This window comes from Artemia sp. Qi Xiang Cuo, chromosome 17, assembly GCF_049724085.1.
Source record: "Artemia sp. Qi Xiang Cuo chromosome 17, ASM4972408v1, whole genome shotgun sequence".
NCBI lineage: Eukaryota > Metazoa > Arthropoda > Branchiopoda > Anostraca > Artemiidae > Artemia > Artemia sp. Qi Xiang Cuo.
The window spans coordinates 33491309-33516492 of record NC_142810.1 but is presented as its reverse complement, the minus strand read 5'-3'; the positions used below and the strand labels follow the sequence as shown (position 1 = coordinate 33516492).

The 25184-nt window shown below is 36.0% G+C and overlaps 1 protein-coding gene across 1 annotated transcript in view; it reads left to right on the top strand.

The window, feature by feature from the left end:
• Window positions 1-1383: 1383 nt before the first annotated feature.
• LOC148942125 (U6 small nuclear RNA (adenine-(43)-N(6))-methyltransferase) overlaps window positions 1384-25184 on the top strand; it is a 46569-nt gene continuing 22768 nt past the window's right edge. The window contains exons 1-3 of the mRNA XM_089103452.1: window positions 1384-1524; window positions 17868-18087; window positions 22266-22406. Of these exons, the coding sequence (XP_088959578.1) occupies window positions 1420-1524; window positions 17868-18087; window positions 22266-22406 (466 nt within the window). The 5' untranslated portion in view covers window positions 1384-1419. The remainder of the gene's footprint in view (window positions 1525-17867; window positions 18088-22265; window positions 22407-25184) is intronic.

The following is a 25184-nucleotide window of genomic DNA, read 5'->3' as shown; positions in this document are numbered from 1 at the left end:
TGATATAATACGTCTGATATTTGGTCTTAGGAAACCCACAAGCACCAAGTTTCTGCTTATGGAGAGTGGATTAACAACAATAAGGGAGAGACGTAGCTTTCTCTTGACAAAACATCTTACAAAAATTGAATCAAATAGCTCACACACCCTAGACAATTGGTTAAGAAATCCAGCCATGTATAGAGGCATTGCAGATGAGTATGCCAACATTCAGAAGAAGTTTCCTGTACCCGCAAAGTCTATTGCACCTGCTTTCCCCCAATCCCCTCCATGGAACTGGTCAATTCCCATAATAAATACTGATTTATCAAAGTAGAATAAAGATTTAACCCCCATTGCTTTTGTCCAGATAAAATCTGCTGAACTTAATAGAATTACCTACAAAAACCACTTCCAAATATTTGTTGATGGGTCAAAAATGAATGAGAAGGTAGCAAGTGATGCTTTCCTTCCTCGGCTGAAAATTGCAATGGGCGAGAGATTATATAATAATTTATCTATAATGTCTGCTGAGTTAAATGCCATAATCATGGCATTAGAACACCTAAAGGAAAACCAACATTTGATTGCAAATTCAAATAATACTATAGTATATTCCGATTCTTTATCAATCCTTGAGTTGCTGGCCTCAGCTCCTCAGTATAAGTTGGACATTGACACTTATCATTGTCTCAGTATTATAGATAATTTTGCTTCAAGTGGCATAAGAACTTGTTTTCAGTACCTTCCTAGCCACTCTGGTATAAGTGGTAATCATCAGGTTGATGAATACCAAAATATGCTATAAGTATTGACCAGCCAAGTGGGAGACCAATCCCGATTAGAGATATTTATCCATGGAGACTATCAGATCCTAATTTTGATAAGATTAATCCTATCCTTTCCCCTTTCCCAATTAATATTTTTCTAAAATTTATCATAGAATTCGTTCTGGAACAAGTGGACTAAATTTTCTTGCATTCTCGTATAAGTTTTCTAATTCAAGTGGTTCAATTCCCCTGTCCCCTCTTTGCAGGCATTGTAATATGAATAATGATACAATTGACCATTGCCTATTTGAATGTAATATGCTGACGTCTGCACAGCATACATTGCTCTGTAAACTGTTAAAATGCTTCAAACACCACAAATCTCACTATCAGCCAAGAGCCAGGCCAACTAAACCTGCACACAGAGCATAGAAATCGACATCTATCATCTTATATTTAAACGCCTAGAGTTGAAAGATCAACTGAAAGATATATCAAAATATCTAATAAATATGAGGCAATCAAGCCAGTAGCTCTTTATCCCACAGAGCGAATCAAAAGGAAAAGTGTTAAATAGCATTACTGAAAAGCCCGCCTGCTGTTAAATAGAAGATGAAGAAGAAAGTGTGCAGTTGGTAACAGCCCAAAAGCACTATCACTAGTCTTCAAAATGAACTTGAATCTTTATATGCATCCTAGGAATCCTTATAAAGTGCCTCCAGATTTCAAGGAACTAGCTCTGGCATATGAAGAGTTTAGAAAATATGTCAAAATGGTGATCCAACTTATCTTCTCATTTGTTTGAGGTTCTAAGAAAATCTGAGATAAGGGGCTTTTGGCTAACTAAGAAATTAATTAAGATGGTTTTTCTTTACTCACTGATTAGGCCTGTTTAGAAAACAATTCTTACTTCATAACATGCAGAAAAATTATAGTTAATCATTCCCAAAAGTACTTCACTTTAATTTACCCCTAACCCCTTATAATATGTAAATTAATAGCCCAAATTACATATTTTCTCATAAAATTTCACTTTAACCACTTAAGGTTATCTTGGAAAGGGGTTAGGCTAAGAATGAAATCAGGAATGAGTCTACAGGCTAAAGTAGGCCTATAGGGTAAGGTTTAAATTACAGACTAATCAGATAGATAAAAAAAACATACCACTAACATCAGAATTTCATCCTGAGTCCAAATATAACACTCATTTCTGTTGCAATTTTTTTTTCAAAATTACTTCTAAGCTTCTTTCAGTTTCTTCAATTTTCCTGTTTTTTTTCACAGAAATGTCATGGCAGCAATTCAATTTAAAAAATACTAAATTTTGCTGAAAGCTCTGATTTGAATTGAAATATACTAAATCTTGTTGAGCTGTGATTTGATATGAAAAATGCTAAATCATTTTGAGTGGTGATTTGATTTGAGAAACACCAAATGGTTTGAATTATTCATTTTTTTTGGTAAAAACATACCACTAGCTTCCGAATTCATCCTGAATAAAAATATAACATTCATTTCAATTCCAAATTATATCCAACATTGGTTCTGAGCTTTTTAAAAAACAGAAAAACTTCCGTCATCAAGGCAAATACTTTATGGCAGCTACATGTAAAGTTTTATAAATATCAGATAAATAGCCCTTAATGTAAACAAACTAATCACTTATATCTAACTCTTCATCATCACTTTCTAATGCACTAGGGGTGTCATTGACTGGTGCTCTAGGGGCCCTATTGATTCCAGGGGGATTGAGCCAACAAAAGGCCTGGTTGACTTCCACCAAAGTGTTGCAATGCTGCCAGCATGCCACACTCACACTGGTGGCACAAAATTTGCTGGAAGATTGATTTGGTAATGAATATATTCATGGCTGGACAATGTATTATAAACTCCCCATTTATCACTGTAAATAATGCTTCCAGGTTTAATATATTTTTTAATAACAGGAATTAAAGCTTCCTTGTTTCTTTGGAGGCCTTCTTGGCCATCAGTTAGGGGTACAATAATTTTTTTACTGCCACCAAAGTATTGCAATGCTGCCAGCTTAAGCGCATGGGCAGGGTTGCAACACTTTGGCGGCAGTCAACCAGGCCTTTTGTTGGCAGCATTCAGTTGATGTGCTGGTGTGGCACCAGGGTCTAATTCAAATTTATACCACTAAATAAATTAGGTCACTTGGTGGTTTTTGGTGGAATAGAGAGAGAGAGAAAAAAAAATATTGTACCCCTGACTAATGGCCAAAAAGTCCTCCAAAGAAAAAAGGAAACTTCAATTCTTATTAATAAAAAATATATTAAGCCTGGAAGCGTTATTTACAGTGATAAATCAAAACCCAATCATCATCACTATCATTTTCAATTTGTTTGCTTTGTTACACCTCAGCTTATTTTTTGTCATTATGAAATACATATTGCCAAACCTTTGTTTTTTTAACAAAAGTATGGTAGGCATTGATGACCTTATCCATGTCAAAGTTGTTATTTGTCACTGTTATTTTGAATTTTGACAAGTTTTGATTCTTGCTGTCTTAACATGCTCTAATTGTATATATATATATATATATATATATATATATATATATATATATATATATATATATATATATATATATATATATATATATTTATGTGAGAATATCACAAGATACCAGTTTTCCCCAAAAAATATGGCTGTTTTTGCTGTTTTTGAGAACATACTTATATAAATACATACATACTAGCATGCACAATTATATATCTATATATATATTATATATATATATATATATATATATATATATATATATATATATATATATATATATATATATATATATATATATATATATATATATATATATATATATATATATATATATATATATATATATATATATATATATATATATATATATATATATATATATATATATATATATATATATATATATATATATATATATATATGTATATATATGTATATATATGTATATATGTATATATATGTATATATATATATATATATATATATATATATATATATATATATATATATATATATATATATATATATATATATATATATATATATATATATATATATATATATATATATATATATATATATATATATATATATATATATATATATATATATATATATATATAAGCCAATCAGTTAAGTTATACCTATGAGATGGGGCCATGTTGCCAGAAAGTGTAACAAAAAATATGTCAGACTCTTTGAAAAACACACCAAAAATACACCAGAACCTTTGAAAACCATGACTGCCATTTTGGTCAGTTCCTAAAGTGCTAGAATTGCCAAACTCAAGTGTGTTCACATCAATTTTTGGTGCTACCATCAAAACAATTTTTGCGTGTGTTGTGGCTTGTGCTGCAGCACATGCATGGCTTGCTAGGTGTAGTTGGATTAGTTTTAGGTCACTTTCTTTTTTATTTATTCTGCTTCTGATTCTTGTCTTCTTCTGAAGAAACCAGATTCTGAGCCTTATGCCATGCTCAGAAGAACAATGTAAGGCCTGGTAGAATTTTGCAGCACACATAGCACTCTGAGGATGAGCACTAAGCTTCATTAAGTGGGCAACCACTTGAGCTACCTTTCTTTAAATTTAGAGTTATTTTTTTTCTGATCAAAAGCTGGTTCACAATACCAAATAACACCCACCTGAAAAAAATAAGGCATAGTCTTGCACTATATCTTGGAATTAGGGGGGAAGCAATATACTGGAATGAGACTCCAAACTCCCAACAATTAGAAACTTTCTATGAAGTAAGTTTTTTATTATAGCATTCAGTTGGGATAAGAAATCTTCTGACAATTTGCAAAATTTAGCAATATTGACCACTGGTGAAAATAGAAGAGCATAACAGTCACAATATGCACAAAAAATCTAAATTTGGTTCCACTTTATACAAAAAACTTAATAGGGTGGCCTACATAGACTCACAGGAAAGAAAACAGAAAAGAAGAAATGTACATTCTCTTTCCCCATTCAATATTCTTTCCAAATATGTTGTACACAATTTCCAAATTGTGTTAAGGTGATTAACAATATATAAATTATTTTCAAACTTCCCCCACCCCTGATAACACCACTTATGGCGTGGCTATATATTATGGCTATTTATGAAAGTTTAACGATTTTTTGATAAAGCCCATGCTTTTTTGTGCCTATTTCTTTTTTGTAACAATTGGCTATATAGCCTAGGCCTATAGGGCCTCATTAGTCCTAAACCTAGTCTATTCTCCTAAATTGCACTGAAAATTATTGAAGGTATTAGTTTATTCTATGTTTTAGACACTTTTTCTTTAGTGAGCTAGTTTTTTTTTATATAATAATCCCTATGATCTCAGTAGAACTTTAAGCCACACCAGAAATTTTTTCCCATTTAAGAAACAGAAATTAAAAGTTGTTAAAACCCTGAATATCAGGATTTAGAAGTCATGAGGCTCAAAACACTTTCCTTCTGTCCCATATGAACTGTAGATCCATTTTGAAAGTTTCTCTTTAATACCATGAAGAATTTCTGAGATCATCAAAGGTAAGTTCCATTTGGAGAGAAACAGGTTAGAAATACCTAATTGTAGAGAGCTGCCAATTTGCACCTTTACTCTTTATATATCAAAGCCTCAAATCTCCAGCAGAGAAGCTTATTTATATAGTTACCATAAATGATTTTATAGGTCTTATAACTTTTCAAAGCAAAGTAGGGATATCTTCAACCCTGTAATAAAATCTACATTAGTCTACTGCATATTAGGCTAGCTATGCTTCATCTTTCAACAGTAAAACTAAAGTCTGAAAAAAGGAAAAAAAAAACTTCCACTCACAACAAAATAAAGTTCTAGTTCATACTCAAGAGCAAACCATTTGAATTTTTTCAACTAAATAGTGTGCTTGCTGTTTCTGCATCTGAACTACAAACAATGATTAATGGCATTGTGTTATCTAGACTCAATATAAGTTTGTTAAAAATCAAAAAATGATGCTCTTATAGTCTTACAAGGGGAAAATGATATCAATAAATGTTAAATTCCTTTGTCTGGTTTTCAAAATAGATAGTAATAAAATTATTATGAAAGAATAGAATATGCTGATACCATTGGATATTACAATTATTGCAGCTTTGTTACGTGGCAAAAAGTAATTGGATCCAAATGAGGAAAATAATTTCTTTCAGATAAAGCATTTCATGCCAAAAATAAGCCAGTTTGATTAAAATACGCCAAGGTTTACACCTGGCGGGATGACTCAAAATTTTCCTGCCAGTTAGCATCAAAATATGCCAATTTGGCAGGATGGAACAGTAGCAAACCACTTCACTGGCTCACCACGTTTCTTTCTGCTTTTGCAATTAAGCGTAATACAAATTTGCACCATTATTCCATGACTGACAAATTTACACTGACCTGCTAATGACAGAGTAAATTAGAGGAGCTATTTGTATGCGCTGAGGATATACTGCCAAAAATCAACAAGCTTTGATCTTACTGTTATGTTATTTATATACAGTGATTTTGTGATTCAAAACTTTGCTGTCAACAATTCAGGATATATATTTGCAAATTAGGGGGGGGGGGAAGTTCATGGTATTCTGATGAATGGTTAATTCTTCTGGGTTTGGTCTGTTTTGGTGCACTTCTTTGGTCTGGCAAACATTTTCCTAGCTAAGTTTCCTATCATGGGTTGTCTCCCTGAAGTAGTATGATATTCGTAGGCAGAAATATACTATGAGTTGAAGTTAATAGGTTTGAATTTTTTTTTTGCAGGGTTTCAACTCATGTTGATAGAAAAGCATTGCCAAATTTGGAAAACCATGTTGTGAACAAGATGGGCCCTGGATTTTACAAAGCCTCCATTCAACTGGAGGTCCCAGGAACTTCTTGCTGTCCAGTTCTAAGCTTGCTTAAGTACTTCATATAAACTTGAGAAGATGTGTTAGTCCCTATCCTGCACTGGATCTGAAACCAGTACTTGTCCTGAGGCCATAATTATTTCAATGATTTAAAGAGTCTGAAAATTACAACTTGGAAGGTTACAACAGTAAAAAACAACCATCATATTGACATTTTGACTGATGAATTCAGATGCTTTAAACTGGACTTATTAGGAGTTTGGATCTGAAACCATTACTTTTCCTGAGGCCATAATAATTTCAATGATTTAAAGAATGTTAAAATTACAACTTGAAAGGTTACAATATTAAAAACAACTATCATATTGACTGATGAATTCAGATGCTTTGAACTGGACTTATTAGGACTTTTTCAAACTCATATCCCAGAGATAGAAAGCTTGAAATTAGATGGTATAGAATTTATTTACTCAGGTAGGAAGGATAGGATGCATGGGCAGGGAGTTGGGCTCATGATGAATAAGGAAGCTGCTAAGTCTTGTATATGCCCCTGTGCCAACTGATTGAGATATTAGTGACTTAGATGAATTGTACTTACAGCTACAGGAACAAATAGACAGGATCCCAGGTAGAAACATGGTATTTTCAATTTGGAGATTTTACTGCCCAAATCACTAGAAATAGGGATAGATGGTATCCTAGCCTAGGTGAATACTATGTTTGATAGAGAGAAGGAGAGGCTTGTACAAGAATTATTTGAGTGCTCATATGAAAATTAGCAAAATGTAACAAAAGTATAAAAAGTATTAAAGTATGAACTAAGTAGGTGTGAAGTGGAGGCCATCAGTAAAATTGCCAAAGACCTGGAACATGCAGCCAGATGGCTTAAGTAAACCCCTCTACAAGAATGGTGATAATAGTGAGTTTGGTAAATATCAAAGCATTAGCTTGGTTTCTATAGGAAGAAAATTACTTCATATAATGATTATTTCTAGGCTTAGAAATGGCGTAGATAAAGTTTTAAGTGAAGAATGATGTTGTTTCAGGAAGGGTAGAGGATGCATAAATCAAATTTTCACTCTGAAATTAGTAATTAAGAAGTCCCTGTGTCATCAGATGCTATTAGTCCTCAGTTTCATAGATTATAAACAAGCATTTGATTCAGCTGATAGAAAAGCTTTAACAGAGGTTTTTCGCTTGTATGGTATACCAGATAAATTCACTAAAGTGATTGGTCCTATGTATGTAAATAACATTGCTGCACTAAATGTAGGAACTGAGGTTGGTAGCTGATTTCTTATTAAATCAGGAGGTAAGCAGGGATGGGTTTATATGGATCATTTTGATGGACTTCTAAGGAGCACAGCAAAGGTAATGGTGGAACATGGAATCAGTATTGATTCATAGTTCAATAAGTTAACATTTAGCTTGAATTGGATACTATTGCCTATCTATATTCATTTCAGTGAGGTCATAATTTATTCCAAGCGAGTTCTTGACCTGAGTTAATCTCTAAACCAGATGATTGACGTTTTTACTCTCTGGAATGCCAAGCTATATCAAGCCATTAACAAACAAAAATGGACTATATCAAGCCATTAACCAAGGAAAAGCAATTTATTTATTCACTAGTTTTGAACTTTGTACAAGTAATTCTGAAACAAGCATTGAGGATGAAATAATAATAAAACATGTGACTGACTTTTTCATGTTTCATGTTTGTGTGATGCCAAGAAATCTCTATCCCTCTGTATCCTTATCTTAGTTTTGTCCAAAGTGTACAGCCAAAAAGGCCTTGATTAACCAACTCAAGGATATTATGGAACTTTTCCGAAAATGTAATTCAGATGGGGTGCAAGTTCCTGTTTATATGATTCTTATTTCTATCGAACTTCCTGTTATACCAGCAATTGCATATTCCCATTTGGCCACTAAGGTAAATACAATTCAACGAACGCAAACTTTTGATCTAGATGGAAAGTTAACACCTTATGAACAAAATTTTTCGCAAATGGCTTCAGCTAATGGCTCTGCTGATTGCTTTGCCACGATTATTATATCAAATGCGCCTCCAAACGTGAATAATCTCGCCAAACCTAAAGAATGATCAATAAACTTCATGGACATGAATCTGTTGTGATCCTTGGGTGATAAACCGTCTGCAAAAATGAGTTTCTGTCCACTAATGATTTCTGAAAAATCGTTTTGCCAGTTCTCAATAATTTGAAGGTAAAATTGATTAAAAAAAAAGTTCTTTGGTCTTGTTAAAGGAATTGAGCACAATTGTGATTTATCAAACATATTAGATTGTGAGGGAGTCTGGACATTCTAACACAATTAAGCTCACTTTTGGAGACAGTGCTGCACTGAAATATGTCTCAAAAATGGTCTGAAAATTGATTATGAATTTCTACGTGTTTCGAATTCAAAGCTACTCCTTCTTGATGTTACAAATGTCGGTCTCCTGACCGCGTTGTAGCTGCCTGCAAGAGATGTACTCCAAAATATGTGAGGTGTTTGGGTCCTCATGAATCAATCAAGGACTAGCCCCTTAACTTGCCCCCCAAATTTGCAATCTGTGCTGTTGATTATGTTTCTTATAGCTTTAAGTGACCTAAGCTTTGTGAAATTGTTGCAAAATCTGACCAAAAAGGAATTTAAAATCTACCAGTATATGCTGTTAATATTAATGGAACTAAGGACAAAGATATATGCATTAACAGTCTGCTGAGCTCTTTTGATATAGTCCTACTCCAAGAACTCATGTTGACTGGAATCAGCGTTTAATTTTTTACGCAAATGTCCTGATTATATTGTATTTATTACGAATGCACAACGGACACGCGGTCGTCTTTCTGGAGGTCTGGTGCGTACCATTAAGCGTCAACTCTGCCTTTCCACCTATATGTTACCAATCTGATAAATCATTGTCTCTTGATCAGAATTGATGATATTGTTTTAATTAATGTTTACCTACTGCATATTAAGAACAATATGCTTTCTTTTACTGCATTTACTAAGACTTGTGTCAAGGTGAAAAACTTAATTGGTGAGATCTGTACAAACAGATATGATTGGTTACCCATTGGTAATTTGAATTGCAACATATATAATACGACTCCACGTTTCGAAACTCTTTTAAACAGCCTTCCCCCTGGATTTCGGATCATAAATAAATACCAGTTTTATACATGTATTCATAATACCGCTTCTCACTCTAATCTTGATCATGGTGTTTGCTCAGCGACTTTAATAACTTCCATTGTTCACGTCGACGAAGAAGAGAGGGATTATGATCATTTGCCCTTATCTTTATATTTGTCTATTTCTTCTAATTTGGTAATCAACTCTTCTCGTGTAATTCATTCCAAGGGGTAAGAATCGTAATTGGAGTCGTACTAATTGGCCCTTACATTTAGCCACCCTAGCCTCCCTGCTGAATAGGATTAAAGTACCATATAACCTTTCATGTTGCAGTGTGTTTCCATCAAAGGCTTGAGCTCTGTTAAATATTAATTAAAAAAAACTTTTTCAGCAAAATAAGTTAAAAAAAAAAATAAAGAAATCCATTAAACCCAAATGCACAGAAATAGAATCAAATAATCTACCAAAAAAAAAAAAACTACAAAAAATCAGTATCAATAAATAAATGAAACCCAAAACAAACAGAAATTAAAGTAAATAAGAGTCAAACTCAAAACGAGCAGAAATTAAAATAAGTAGGGTTCTAAACCCCAAGCTTTCTAAAAGCCAGAATATATTTTTTACTTCACTGAAAAAAATTCAAATGAATTTACTAAAAAAAAAATCTGCATTGTCAGTTTAATGCACATATGCTTCGTATTTATTCCTTAAAATCTTAATTGATTTTTTTTTTTTTTAATTAGAAAAGTGAAAACATTTAAAAGAATTTTTTCAGTAAAGTACAAATTGTATTGTGGCTTTGTTTCTAAACCCTTTGATTTCTAAGAGCCAGAATATAATTAGTACTTTACTGAAAAAAATTCAAATCAATTTACTGGAAAAAATGTGCATTGTCAGTTTAGTATGTGCATTGTCAGTTTTATTTCTTAAAATCTTTAATTAATTTTTGATTTATTAAAGTTATAAAAGTGAAAACATTTAAAAGAATTTTTTTAAGTAAAGTACAAATTATATTCTGGCTCTTAGAAATCATAGGGTTTAGAACCATACTCAGATTAATTTTTACTCGTTTTGAGTTTTACTTATTTTAATTTCTGTTTGTTTTGGGTTTCATTTATTTATTAATACTGATTTTTGGTAGTTGTATGCTTGGTTGATTATTTGATTCTATTTTTGTTCATTTTGGTTTAATGGAGTTCTTTAATTTTTTCTTGAAAATTTTATTTTGTGCAAAAAGTTATGTTGATTAATTTCTGTTTGTTTTATATTGACATAGTCTTTTTTCAGGGAGAAAGAGTTAGCCTCTTTTGAAGTTAAACAACCACCCCTTCCGTAAAAAAACCTTTAATACTCCCTGGGCATAACTAACACCCCTCGCCCCTAGTCTCTGGGGTTTTTTTTTCAACCCCAAAAGCCTTGTTATATGATATTTAGACTATTTTGAATAGAATGGCTATCTCAAAATTTCTAATAGACGCATTTCGGGACAATATGAAGTGTGTGCAGGGGGGAGAGGGTAGCTATTCTCTGATCATTTTGACTCTTAAAAGGGCACTAGAGCGTCTGATTACCAATGCAATGAGCCCCCTTTGAAGTTTATATGACCACACTTACTATAAAAACCCTATATGTCCCCAGAGCATAACTTAACATCCTTGCCCTGAGAGCTCAGTGGATTTGTTATCCTCAAAGATATAATTTCCAGACCTTTTTGATAGGCTTAACAAAATAGCTATATCTAAATTTTGATTGAAAGTGTTTGAGAAAATGATAGGCGTCGAGGGAGACATTTGCCCTCTGATCACTTTTGACTAATAAAGAGGCACCAATCCTCTCAATTTGTAATTAAATGAGCCATTTGAAGTTTCTACGACAAAAATGTCTATATCACTTTCGACTATTAAAAGGGCACCAGCCCTCCAATTTCCAATTGAATGAGCTCGTTTTGAAGTTTCTATGACAACGCTATCTATAAAAACTTTATATGCCCCCAGGGCATAACTTACAACCTTTGCCCTGGGGGCTCTTGGGCGTTTGCCAGCCTCAAATACATAATTTCCAGAACTTTCAACTACGTTGAACAAATGGCTATCTCAAAACTTTGATTGAATGTGTTTGGGGAAATGGTGGGCGTAAGAGTGGGGTTAGTTGCTCTCCGATCGCTTTCGACTATTAAAAGGGAACTAGCCCTTTCAATTTGCAATCAAATTAGCCCCTTTTGAAGTTTCTACGACAAAACTTTCTATAAAAACCATATACGCCCCCAGGGCATAACTTACAACCCTTGCCCTGTGGGTTGTGGGGGAGAGGGTTGTCAGCCCCAAAGACCTAATTTCCAGAATTTTCAACTACGTTGAACAAAATGAATATCTCAAAATTTTGATTGGATGTGTTTGGGGAAATGGTGGGCGTGAGAGGGGGTTTAGTTGTCCTTTAATCACCTTCGACTATAAAAAAAGGGCTCTAGCCATTTTTATTTCCAATCGAATGATCCATTTTTGGAGTTTCTACGACAACTCGTTCTATAAAAACTTCATATGCTCAGTTGTCATCCTCAAAGACCTAATTTCCAGAACTTTCAACTACGTTGAAAAAATGGCTAACTCAAAATTTTGATTGTATGTGTTTGGGGAAATGTTGGGCGCGAGAGGGGGGGTTAGTTGCCCTCCAATTACTTTCGACTATTAAAAAGGGCACTAGCCATTTCAATTTCCAATCGAATGAGCCCTTCTTGAGGTTTCTACGACAACGCTTTCTATGAAAATCGTATATGCCCCCGGGGCATAACTTATAATCCTTGTCCTGAGGCTGTGGGGGGGGGGGGGGTGTCATTCTCAAAGACATAATTTTCAGAAATTTCAACTACATTTAACAAAATGGCTATCTCAAAATTTTGATTGGGTTTGTTTGTGGAAAAGGTGAGAGGGGGGCTAGTTGCCCTCCATTCACTGTCGACTATTAAAAAGGGCATTCGCTTTTTAAATTTCTAATCGAAGGAGTTTTTTTGAAGTTTCTTCGACAACGCCTTTTCTAAAAATCTTATATGCCCCCAGGGCATAAATTACAACCCTTGCCCTGAGGTTTGTGGGGGAGTGTCCTCCAAAAAAACATAATTTCTATCTGGAAATCAACTATGATGGAAAAAATGGCTATCTTAAAATTTTGATTGGAAGTGTTTGGGGAAATGGTGGGCGTAAAAGAGGTGTTAGTTGCCTTCCAATCACTTTCGATTATTAAAAAGGGCACAAGCCACTCCAATGTCCAATCGAATGAGCCCTTTTCGAAATTTCCACGACAACTCCTTCGATACGAAGTGCCCTGGTCTAAAGGTAAAAAAAAAATAATAATACATTGTGCCAACATCGTTCTTTACTGAGGCAGCGCTACTGTGCTGCCTATGATTGACCCCAAGTTGAAGAAAGTAAAAAATCAAGCATAAATTTGGCTCCGAATCTGGATTGCCTGTGCGCGTCCATCTGGTGGTAATGTTTTGTTTATATTAAATGGAAAACTAGGATTGCATTCAAGAATTGATTACGATCAATTCATGAATCTGGTGCTGAATTTCCAACAAATGTTCCAATGAATGGAAGCGTTGTTGTTAATTCTTTGGAAGTCAATGGTTCTCATGTTGACAAATTTCGAAACGTTTCTGGATTCAGCACTATTCGGGCATGTTTTCATGACAGTTGTCAAGTATGGTTCTGAAGCGTGAGCGCTCCGAAAAATGGAGGAGTATTTGCGAGATGTTTCCCAGAGAAATTGGCTAGTAATTATATGGGTACTTGACTGACTGATCGTATCTCGAACAGTGAACTGTAAAAAAAATTTGGTTCATTCTCGCTTTCTCGGGCTATAATGGAAGAAAGGTTGAGATGGCTAGGGTACGTTCTGCAGATGAAGGATGACCACCAAAGATTGTGCTTATCAGCCTACTGTCTAGGACCAAACGAAAAGTAGATCGTTCCTGAATTAGTTAGGAGGATGTCGTTAAGAAATATTCAATGATAAGGGAAAATTCCTGGGAGGGTATAAAGAGGAAGGCTTTGTATAAATTGTGATGGAGGAGGAGTGTGCATAGCTGTGTTGGCCTTAGGCAGCTTGGTGCTGTAGTGACGTTTTAGTGGTAATAGGCTTGTACTAATTCAAATATAATGCTATTGGACATGCACTTTGTATAAAATCTCTTTATTTAGGTTTGTTCGAAAAAGACGGTTTAGAATTGGACACCATGTCTAAAGTCCACGCTCTCTTCTTTTCTTTTTTTTTCTTTTTTTTATAACTACAATTAAATGTTTACTGGATTAAAAAAGAATCAGATTACCAATTTTCTTCTTTTTGGTCTTCAGTCCCCTAGCTGTAGTAGTTCCATTTTTACAAATAGGCAAATATTAGATTCTTGCCGGTTTTAAAATTAACAAACAGTAAATGCAATTTTTGCTCTTACTTGTGAAATGGCACAATCTTTATGGAACTCTTTGAAGCACCCTGCAATTTTTCTATGAGATCAGTTTTTTTTTTTACTTTTATTGAAGTTGACTTAGAACATGTCAAACTCTTATTCCATTAAAATCTTGTATCACTCCAACCAAAATTTAGCAGAGCAGAATTTGTATGATTCCCATGAAAAATTGCAATCATATCAGAGAATTGGCAGTCAAAATTCAGTTTTTTGTACTATACTGCATAGTGCCCCCATTTTTTTGCAATGTTACTGCAAAGAATTCTACACTGGAATTTCTTTGAGTTAAAAGAAAACTGTTCTGAATTTTGTCATAGTTGGCTTGTAACATGTACAGTGACAAAGCAACATTTAAATACATGTATTTGAAATACATATTTAAATACTTTCCATGTATTCCAAATACATGTAAAAATTCACTTCTGGTAGAATACGTGTTTCAAATGCGTATTTAAGTGCTTTTGTCCTGTATTTGAAATAAAAATATTTTGACATGTAATAAGTAGGATCAACCAAATTAAATTAAAATAATTTAAGAACACAAGTTTCCAAATCCAAAGAAACAGAACATGTTGATCAAATAAAAATATTACAGGAAACGCTTGTGAGATAAGATATCGACTTGAAGAGCACAGATTTGTGTTTAGGAAAAATATTATATAAGGTCCAAACAGTAGATAAATAGGGCACTGAGCATTTTATTTTTATAATTGGTAACCTAGATTTTCCTCGTTACAGACTCAGCAGAATCTTCGCTTGATTGTAACTATCCTAGTTTACCCCTCGCTAGCTAGGGTCTACGAAATCAGCAAGTTACGAGCTCTGGATATGGTCGGTCGAGAGCGTGTGGTTAATTAGCACCAGTTCGGTACGCATCCATGCAGGGCGTTAGCTTCTGAGAAAGAGAATCCGCAGTTAAGACTGGGTCAAAGGGATCATCCGTAAAAATACCATGGGCACAACATGGACATCATATGGGTGAAGAAAAAACAATAGGTAGAGTAAAAGAAAAATTTCATTTTCCAAACATGTACATAAAAAGTGAAAGCTCTCATTCAAGAGTGTGAAGAGTAAACGAGACGTAAATCACCCCCCCCCCCCCACAAACCCACATAGATATTTGGGGGTCAGGAGTGGGTTTCAGAGAAAGGAAATCGTTGTATTCTAACGGCAATTGACCCTTTCAATTCCTATCTTTACGCTTTTTCAATTAGAGATGAAAAGGCAAGTACTTTTGCAAAAACTCATCTAAATCGCCTATTTTTAGAGCACAGAATTTTCCCAAAATCGTATTATCAGACAATGGGCCCTGTTTTAGAGTAAAATTATTTGACAAAATAAGCTTACTCAAAATAAAACGGTGGTACGCTTCAAGTTGTATGGACATGTGTAATGGCCGATTTTAACGTAAGCATACAGAACTTGCGTAAGTGTTAGGAACTCATGCTAAACGAAAAATTAATAATTGGTGCAATCGTTTACCGTGTGTGGTATTCGCCATAAATACCGCACATTCAAACACCCTAAAGACACCCCTTCTTCTTACAGCCTTGTAGGGACCAAAGAATTTTGTATGGATTCAATAGGAGAGGAACAAATCTGCTATAATCTTGATTAAGAAACTGGAAATGATCATGAGGATCAAAAATGCAATGGGACAAGTAGCTCAAAATATGGAATTCACAAAAGCAAAACAAAAAGAAAAGTTTGATGAACAAGATAAAATAAAAGAGAATACAAATTTGAAGATGTAGTTTATGTTGAAAAAGAAAATACTGAAGGGATGAAAAAGGCAAAGAAAAATGGAATTGGCCTTTTCGTGCCTTAAAAACTAACTAACTAACAAAAACTCACCGCAGCACCAAGCCACCTGAGGCCAACACAGCTACGCACGCTCCTCCTCCATCCCAATCTATTCAAAGCCTCCCTTTTGACACCCGCCCACGAAGTTCCCATTTCCTTTAAATCGTTCTTTATGACGTCCTCCCACCCCAGTCGAGGACGACTTGCTTTCCGTTTAGCCTTAGACGGTTGGCCGACAAGAACAATCTTCGGCAATCTGTTATTCTTCATCCGCACAACGTGCCCTAGCCACCTCAACCTTTCTTTCATTATAGCCCTAGAGAGCGGTATTGAACCACATTTTTTGTATAGCTTATTGTTTGAAACACGGTCAGTCAGTCGGGTACCGAGAATAATTCTTAAGCAATTTCTCTGGAAAACATCTAGCAAATCTTCATCCACTTTTCGGAGCGCCCATAAAAACACTCCCTATTAACCCCTCTTGTGTTTTGAGACATACAGAGAAACAGACAGAAGAAATATTTCATCTGAGTAGAATAAGAGGAGGTTATTTTTCTACGCCATGGAAATCGGTACCCCTACCTAATGAGCCTGTAAGGAACGACAGTATTGCACCTATATTTATCCAGTGACCTTGTCAGTTGTTGAACCTTTCAAATGATCATAGCAAGTAGAAGAAGTTAAGAGAATATTGGGTGCCCTCCTGATTGGGTTCTTTTCACCGGCATGAGGAGATAAGACAATGTTTTTTATAGACCCGACACCAGCAGTGACGAATCCGGTGATTTATCCATAGGATGTAATAGAAGCAGTGAGCCCAATATACTTTCATCCATGTCCAATCTTTATGCAAAGACAGGATACCCCCAAAATAGAAATTAACGAGGGAAAGAATATCTGCATATTTGTCCGGATTGCGGAAGAATCCAGATCCCCGAATGCCAAGAGCACAAAAGCCAAGCCTTCATACAAACTCATGACGAAAATTTTAGCCGATCAGAAGCACGGGAAGGAAAGATAAAGGGATGTGTCAGCCAGAATCAGACTAATTTTCAAAGTTTCATACCTTAGAGTCACCTGCAGTGTTGGCGCAGAAATGGCTAAAGCAGTACACAACTAGCACACTACAAAGACTAGCGGCAAGTGACGCTGGAAACTTGCACAGTTTCAAGTACAGTACATGGTTCAAGGGGAACTTCGTTACGCAATAAACTTTAGAAAAAGTTTCAGTAAGCCAAAGTTAAAAAAAAATATGCCAAAATCAGCAACACAAGTAGCAAAAGATTTAAACATGAAGGCTCAACACAAAAAAAGCTTAAAGATGAAAAAGATTTGTTGAAGCTAAGGAAATCAGATCAAATTCTCGCCCCGAAAAACTTTCTGTCATCGATATTAATATTATCATGTTTTGAATACCAAGAATCTTTTGAGCTCAATTCTGTGTTCCTTAATCAAAACGCTTGGCCGTAAAATTTGATGTGGATGTAATATTTTCATTTTATGATTTAGAGATAATTCTCTTGATAGTTCTGATTCAAAAAGATAAAATCTGCATATATAGACTTATTTGGGAGATTGGGGGCTCAGGTCCTGAATTCCCTACATAGGCCCTTCAATTCACACTGATTATGAATCCTGACAATCTTCCGTGAATGCACCTATTTTGGTTCAATCTTCCCTGCGCAACCGCCTAAAAGGGCACTTATCCAAATATAGTCGTACTGGGCACAATCGTCCTAATTCCAAACGTTTGTAGTTGCAACCGTCTGTTAATCTAGTCAACCAGATTCTTCAAATATTTTGTTATATTTATGCGGATGTATTGGTAAAAAAGAAACTTTTCGTTTTCAGACTGTAAGTGGCAAAGCGACCCTCGACTTTAAAGATCAAGATGCTGTGGCCTGTCTTACATCATCACTTTTGTGTAGGGATTTTCAGTTAAGAGTTTACCTTCCACCAGGCCGACTTATTCCAACCCTGCCTTTAAGATTGAATTACCTCCTCTGGATTGAGGATTTAATAAGCCTTTTACCTGTGGAATACCACGAAAATGTATGTGGAGTTGATATAGGTAAGTAAGTGTGTTTTATGGTAACATCAACAAAAGAGCACAATAATGTAAGTCTTTTTCTGTATTTCTTTCCGTGATTGAAAGAATAAATGAAACAGGAAAAATCTAGCATCAGACGTAACTGGTCAATGCACCTGGATTAATGGTCGAGGACAAGGCCGTACCCAGAGGGAGGGGGGGGTTAGGGGGTTTGAACCCCTTCCGAAATTATTTTTTGACTCTTAAATACGTAACAAAAATGGATATAAACAAATTTTGTATGCATTTTTTTAGTTTTATTTTGTGTAAACCCTCTCCCCCCCCCCGCCCGAAAAAGCCTTTGAGTAAAACCCCCTCCGAAAAAAAATCCTGGGTACGGCCTTGGTTATGGATTCGGAGTCTAACTTAACTCTTTTTTAGGACGGAATGTGTTTTGATGTGCTTCTTGTATGCATAGCAACATTACTCGGGTCTGACACTCGGGGATGGATATAGCATATTTCTTCATAGGTGAAGTGTCAAAATGTGGGAAACCTCCACTTTCAGGCGACAATTTTTTTTTTTTTTTTTTTTTTTTTTAAGGCTTGGCTATGTTCTTTGAACCCATGTTGAAGGAGGAAATTCCTTCCCCATTTCATCTGTATGGTGAGCATTAATGGTAGAATCATATGATCGTAAAAAGGGTGAAACATGTGTAATAATGGTAAAAATCCAAAATATTGGTTGAATATTTTAAACCTGAATGTTCTGGCCGGCCCTGGTGCTCATTATGGTGTGATTGTGACAAACCACGCCCCATGTGTTGTATTCCAAAAGCTTAAATACGCGAAAAGGGCCAACACTAAGCCAGTTAATATCTTAAAGCTGAATAAGTTAAATTTGTGTCTGGAGAAGTTTAAGCTAGCCTAACTCAATTTGGAAAGCTGTCAAGTACCAAGGACAATAAAAATGAAATCTTATTCTTTGAATTGGTTAACTGGAATCTTACACAACCATATATGTCTTAAATAGGAAAAGCGGAAACTCAAGGCCAGACCGTCGTTGGCACTTTACTGAAAGCTAGGTTTTTTTTTTTAAACTATTATATTTAAGAATCAAAAATTTAACATTGAAAGGGGTCATTTTTGTTTGTTTTACTTAAAATAATTTGCACAAAGTGGAAGTTCATCAATGTCTGCTTGTTCTGGTCATCTAAAGTACTAAACTTGATCTTCTATAAATATAATTTTGCATAAAAAACTTTTTCCTTGGGATTTCGCTAGCTAGGCTAGTTTCTCTTCGCCCGTCTTATGTTAGGAATTCAACCAAAATTTTGATTTCACGAAGGGGAACATATTTACTGTTGAAATAAATTTGTAACAACTGTGGCAGAATTTATTTAATATTTTATTGTGCCAAAACGCTTAACCTGACCGGACAATCTCGAGTTGATGAAACAACCAAGGATAAACCATTAGTTGGTATAAACATGTTTTGTGAGCCTGATGCCGCTTATAAAGCTGAGTTAGTATGGGCACTTAAGACGGTACAGCGTTCCATGTCTGGTAACTCTTTAGACCATATTGTCGTAACCTTCCATGTTATGTTCCCGGGTAAGATCCCCGATAGAATATTCCTATGTGTAAAGAAGCACACGTAGCTGACCACGAATATAGTGCATCCTTACTGTAAGCAAATGCTTGTGAAAGACAATTTTTTATATTTTGTATTAAAATATGACGAGACAACCAACAACGCTGGTATGAAAGAGTTACTGATACGTTTTCGATATTGGTCCTCATACGGAAACGAAAGCAGACATTTGTGCACAAGTTTTATGGGCCACGAAACAAGTGATGACCTGTATAGGAAGATTATGTCAGCCATTGAGCAGAATCAGCTGCAACTTGAAAAACTGATCACGCTTGGAAGTCACGTCAACAAAAGCGTTTGGAACAAGTTCAATGCCGAAAAAAAAGAAAGTGACGGGAAAGGGAATGTTGAACATTGGTACTTGCAACAACCATATAATTCATACGCTTTCTGAAAAGGTCCGAAAGGTCTTCAGGTGTTTGGAGAAGAAAGTTCCAACTTTGTTATTCTTGTGCATTCATTTTTTGACGGCTGGCCTGCACGTTGTGAAGACTATCGAAAGTGCCAAAAAAATGTGGGAGTGCCAGATAATGCTTTCATGAAGCATGTCCCAAGCCGCTGACTTACGATCGGATTTGCCCTTGCTAGAATAATGCAGCAGTGGCCGACAATCTTAGAGTACTTCCTGAACTTTGTGCCAAGAGAGAAAAAACTGAAGAATCTTCTGTCCACTCCCAATTCTCTGAAGATTGTGGCTTATATCAAAAGTGCGACGATGAAGGCCCAGCTCGAGCTTGTTCTAGCCTCAGCAGAACTGTTCATGAGTTTCACCCAACTGTTCCAGAAAGAAGAGCCTCTCATTCATGTTCTGCACTCAGGGATCAAAGGACTAGTTGTGACGCTTTGCGGACGGGTCTTTAATCCAGATTTCGTGACCGAGACTGAAAATTTCTCACCAGAAATGTTGAACCTTGCTGAAAAATTTGCAAAAATCCCATAGTTTCGGAAAATATGGAACGATCTTTCGGTGAGAAAGCAACACTGAAAGACAAGGCCATTTTCTATGTCAATGTGTGAAGACATTTTGTTGCGGGTATTTGTCATATTTTGAACAAATATCCTCTGGAAAAGGAGGGTTTTTTAGAGGCTTTACGCTGTTTGAGTCCGATCAATATGAAGGATTCAAGAAGCATTGCAGACATAGCGGTTGTGGCACGCGAGATTGCGATTGGAGTAAACTCAGACGTCGCTCAGGCTGAGTGGCTGCTTTTGCGAACGGAAACTGGACCCCGTGAGGACATTACTCGGATCGATCATTTTTGAAGCCATTATTTGGGACTGGTGAATGAGCGCGGGGACAGCAAGTACCCGGAACTTACCAAGCTTATCATAGTGGTACTGACGTTGTCTTATGGCAGCGTAGATGTTGGAGCGTGGGTTCTCGCGTTCTGGTAGGATTCTCGGTGAAGACCAGGCCTTGATGTCTGAACGCGTTCTGGATGCGAGACTCATGGTATATGACACGTTGAGGCTTTATGGAGAAAAACCAGAACGGTTTGTTATTACAAAAGAGCTGTTGAATCTTGCACGTTCCGCACGGTCTTGATATCAAGAATATATGAATGAAAAGAAAAAAGAAAAGCTGTCCAAAAAGGAGACAACAGCTTTCAAAGAGGACAGCAAGCGGAAGTTGCAGGAGGTCCTTGACAAAAAGAAAGAAATAGAAGACCTGGAAAGCAAAAGGAAAAAACTTAGAGCATCAGAGCAAGAAAAGAAAACAGTAGCATATACTCTTCTTCAGGAAGCGACCGACAGAATGAAGAAGGTTGCCGAGTTTAAGAGTTCCATAGACATTGCCCTAGCTGTTTCTTTGCTCGGAGGAGCTGTGAAGTTCAGAACAAGTGAAAGAGAGCAGATGGTGGAATCTGCGAGAATGGAGCAGTCTCTTTTAAAGAGAAAAACTGACCTCATATTGAAATTGATGCCCAAAAAACAGCAAGAGCGATTCCAAATATTTTACTTGTATCAGTCAATCGTTGGCACAGTATGTGTATCTGATTTTTTACCGTTTTTTACTATTTGTACAGTTTGTATTTGAAATAAAAAAAAAAAAAAATAAATAAATGCAAAAACTCGGGAAATGACGAATTTATGTGACCAGGCATCCCACGCCATCTACCAAGGATCTGATCCCGAGGACTTCCGAATCCTATATTTGGCCTTTATTTGGGCCCGGGAAATCCTATAAAAATAGGACAGAGCCTATAATTTGGAACGAACTTACCTGTCCGAACCCTGTATATGGTACTCTCACTGTTTCACAGGGAAGTTAATTTTATCTTTTTTTCAGCATTTTAAATAAAAAAAAAATTCCAATGGTTAGAAAAATGGTGAGTTACAAATGTAAAAATGCAGTGTAATGTTGAATAATGTGGTATACAGTAGCCTGTATAAAATCATTTTGGCTGTCGTTAAGCTAGAGATGCAAGATATTATTTGTCCCAGTATTGACTGAACTCCTTCCTCTTGTGAAGTAAATAAGCTTCAAAAAATCTGTATTAACACCCACTATACTTTCAGAGTAATTATGTAGTGTTTTTTTTCTAAGTGTTTTGTTCTTTTTTTAGGTACCGGAGCAAGCTGTATTTATCCCCTAATTGGATCTAGGAAATTTGGTTGGAAGTTTTTAGCTACTGAAATTGATATTGAAAATTTTGAATATGCCCGAAAACAAGTGCAAGATAATTATTTAGAAGACTATATTAAAGGTGAGAGCTTTTTGCCTAGGAATATAGGGTCTTGCAAAAGATTTAGTCGCCGAGAAAATATATTTTATCCAATTGAACCAGAGAGAGAACTAGGGAACTGCGGAAGGACTTTTTTTCGATCTCAAATCCTTAGTTCTGTTCCTGTTTCAAATGTTTGAAACCAATTAGAGAGTAACATGCGACCCCTCGAATGGCCCACGTGCTCCAAGGTCCCCAAAAGCCCCAAAATGGCTATTTTAATTAAAAAGTCAAAACATCCAAAAAACTTACCTCCAGAGTTGACACGATTAATACATTTCCAACTGTAAATTATGCAATTGGTACATCTAAAATAAAGCATTCATAGATATATTTTGATAGAAAGTATAATATGCTACACCTTATTCAAATCAGGGTATTATAAGGATTTTCAGTTTGTATAACGGAAGGACCCAGGGTGAGGTTTTTGCTCATGCTCCCTCCGAAGTCCCCTGCCTTCAAGCTCTGCATTATAAGCCTTTACCGTTTTTACTCATGATTAATCAAGAACTAAAAGCTTCCGAGCTTGCTGAAAACAAATCTGATGCTAATATTTTAATATAGACTTCCATAATAAAACGGTGGACGTATCATACCTTATTTAAATTAGTATTGTATGAGGGTTATTACTCCGTATGGTTACATGGTCCTAATTACGAGTTCTTGAACTTGCAACCCTTCCGAAATCTCCCTTCAATCCAACTTTATGTACATAGGCCTGTTCCACCTTCTTAGAGTTGGGAGTTTAAGAATTATTTAGAAAATGTCTCTAATGATTGAATGATAATCAGAGGCAACGCTGTAGCGTTGCCTATAGTATAGGCCATACGGCTCCAATGTTTTATTATTATTTATTATTATTTTTTCCAGAGGCACTTCATATGGAAGCGGTCGTCGTAGAAACTTCAAAGGGGGCTCATTCAATTTGAAATCGAGAGTTCTAGTGCCCTTTTTAAAATTAAAGGGATAGTGCCATTTTTAATAGTCGAAAGGGATTGGAGTGCATCTAGCCACCCCCACCCCCCCACCCCCCACGCCCATCATTTCCCCAAACACATCCAATAAAAAATTTGAGATAGCCATTTTGTTCAGCGTAGTTGATTACCAGATAGAAAATATATTTTGGAGTAGGACACTCCCCCACAACCCTCAGGGCAAGGGTTTTAAGTTATGCCCTGGGGGCATATAAGGTTTTTATAGAAGGCGCTGTCGTAGAAACTTCAAAACAGGCTCATTCGATTGGAAATTAAAGGGCTAGTGCCCTTTTAAATAGTCGAAAGTGATTGGAGTGCAACTAGCCCCCCCCCCCCCGCCCATTATTTCCCCAAACACATCCAATCAAAATTTCGAGAAAGCCATTTTGTTCAGCGTAGTTGATTTTCAGATAGAAAATATATTTTTGAGGAGGACACTCCCCAACAACCCTCAGGACAAGGGTTTTAAGTTATGCCCTGGGGGCATATAAGGTTTTTATAGAAGGCGTAGAAACTTCAAAAAGGCTTATTCGATTGGAAATTCAAAGGGATAGTGCCCTTTTAATAGTTGAAAGTGATTGAAAGGCAACTAGCCCCCCCCCCCCCCACGCCCATCATTTCTCCAAACACATCCAATCAAAATTTTGAGATAGCCATTTCGTTCAGCGTAGTTGATTTCCAGATAGAAAATGTTTTTGAGGAGGACATCCCCCACAACCCTCAGGGCAAGGGTTTTTGTTATGCCCTGGGGGCATATTAGGTTTTTGTAGAAGGCGTTGTCGTTTAAACTTCAAAAAAGGCTCATTCGATTGGTATTTCAAAGGCCTAGTGCCCTTTTTAATAGTCGAAAGTCATTGGAGGGCAACTAGCCCCCCCCCCCCCCTACGCCCATCATTTTCCAAACACACCCAATCAAAATTTTGAGATAGCCATTTTGTTCAGCGTAGTTGATTTTCCCATAGTAAATATGTTTTTGAGGAGGACACTCCCCCACAACCCGTAGGGCAAGGGTTTTAAGATATGCCCTGGGGGCATATAAGGTTTTTGTAGAAGACGTTGTCGTAGAAACTTCAAAAAAGTCTCATTCGATTGGAAATTCAAAGGGCTAGTGCCCTTCTTAATAGTCGAAAGTGATTGGAGGGCAACTAGCTCCCCCCCACGCCCATCATTCCCCCAAACACATCCAATCAAAATTTGAAGAAAGCCATTTTGTTCAACGTAGTTGATTTTCAAATATAAAATATGTTTTTGAGGAGGACACTCCCCCACAGCCCCCAAGGCAAGGTTTTTAAGTTATAGCCTTGGGGTATATAAGGTTTTTTTTTATAGAAGGCGGTGTCGTGGAAACTTCAAAAAAGGCTCATTCGATTTAAAATTCAAAGGGCTAGTGCCCTTTTTAATAGTCGAAAGAGATTGGAGGGCAGATATCCCCCCTCTCACGCCCACCTTTTCCCCAGACACATCCAATCAAAATTTGGAGACATCCATTTTATTAAACGTAATTTTAAGGTTTGGAAATTAGGTCTTTGAGGATGACAACTCCCCCACAACCCTCAGGGCAAGGGTTGTAATTTAAGGATTCTCCGAATCCTTCATATTATTTTTTATGGAAGGGATACTCGTATAAACTTTAGAGAGGGCTCATTTGATTAGAAATTGATAGTTCTTGTTCACTTTTTAAGAGTCAAAAGAGATTGAGGGCAACTATCCCCCCCCCCTCCTCCACGCCTTAAATGCATCAGATAAAAATTTTGTTAAAAATAGCTGAAAGGTTAAGTAACAAAAC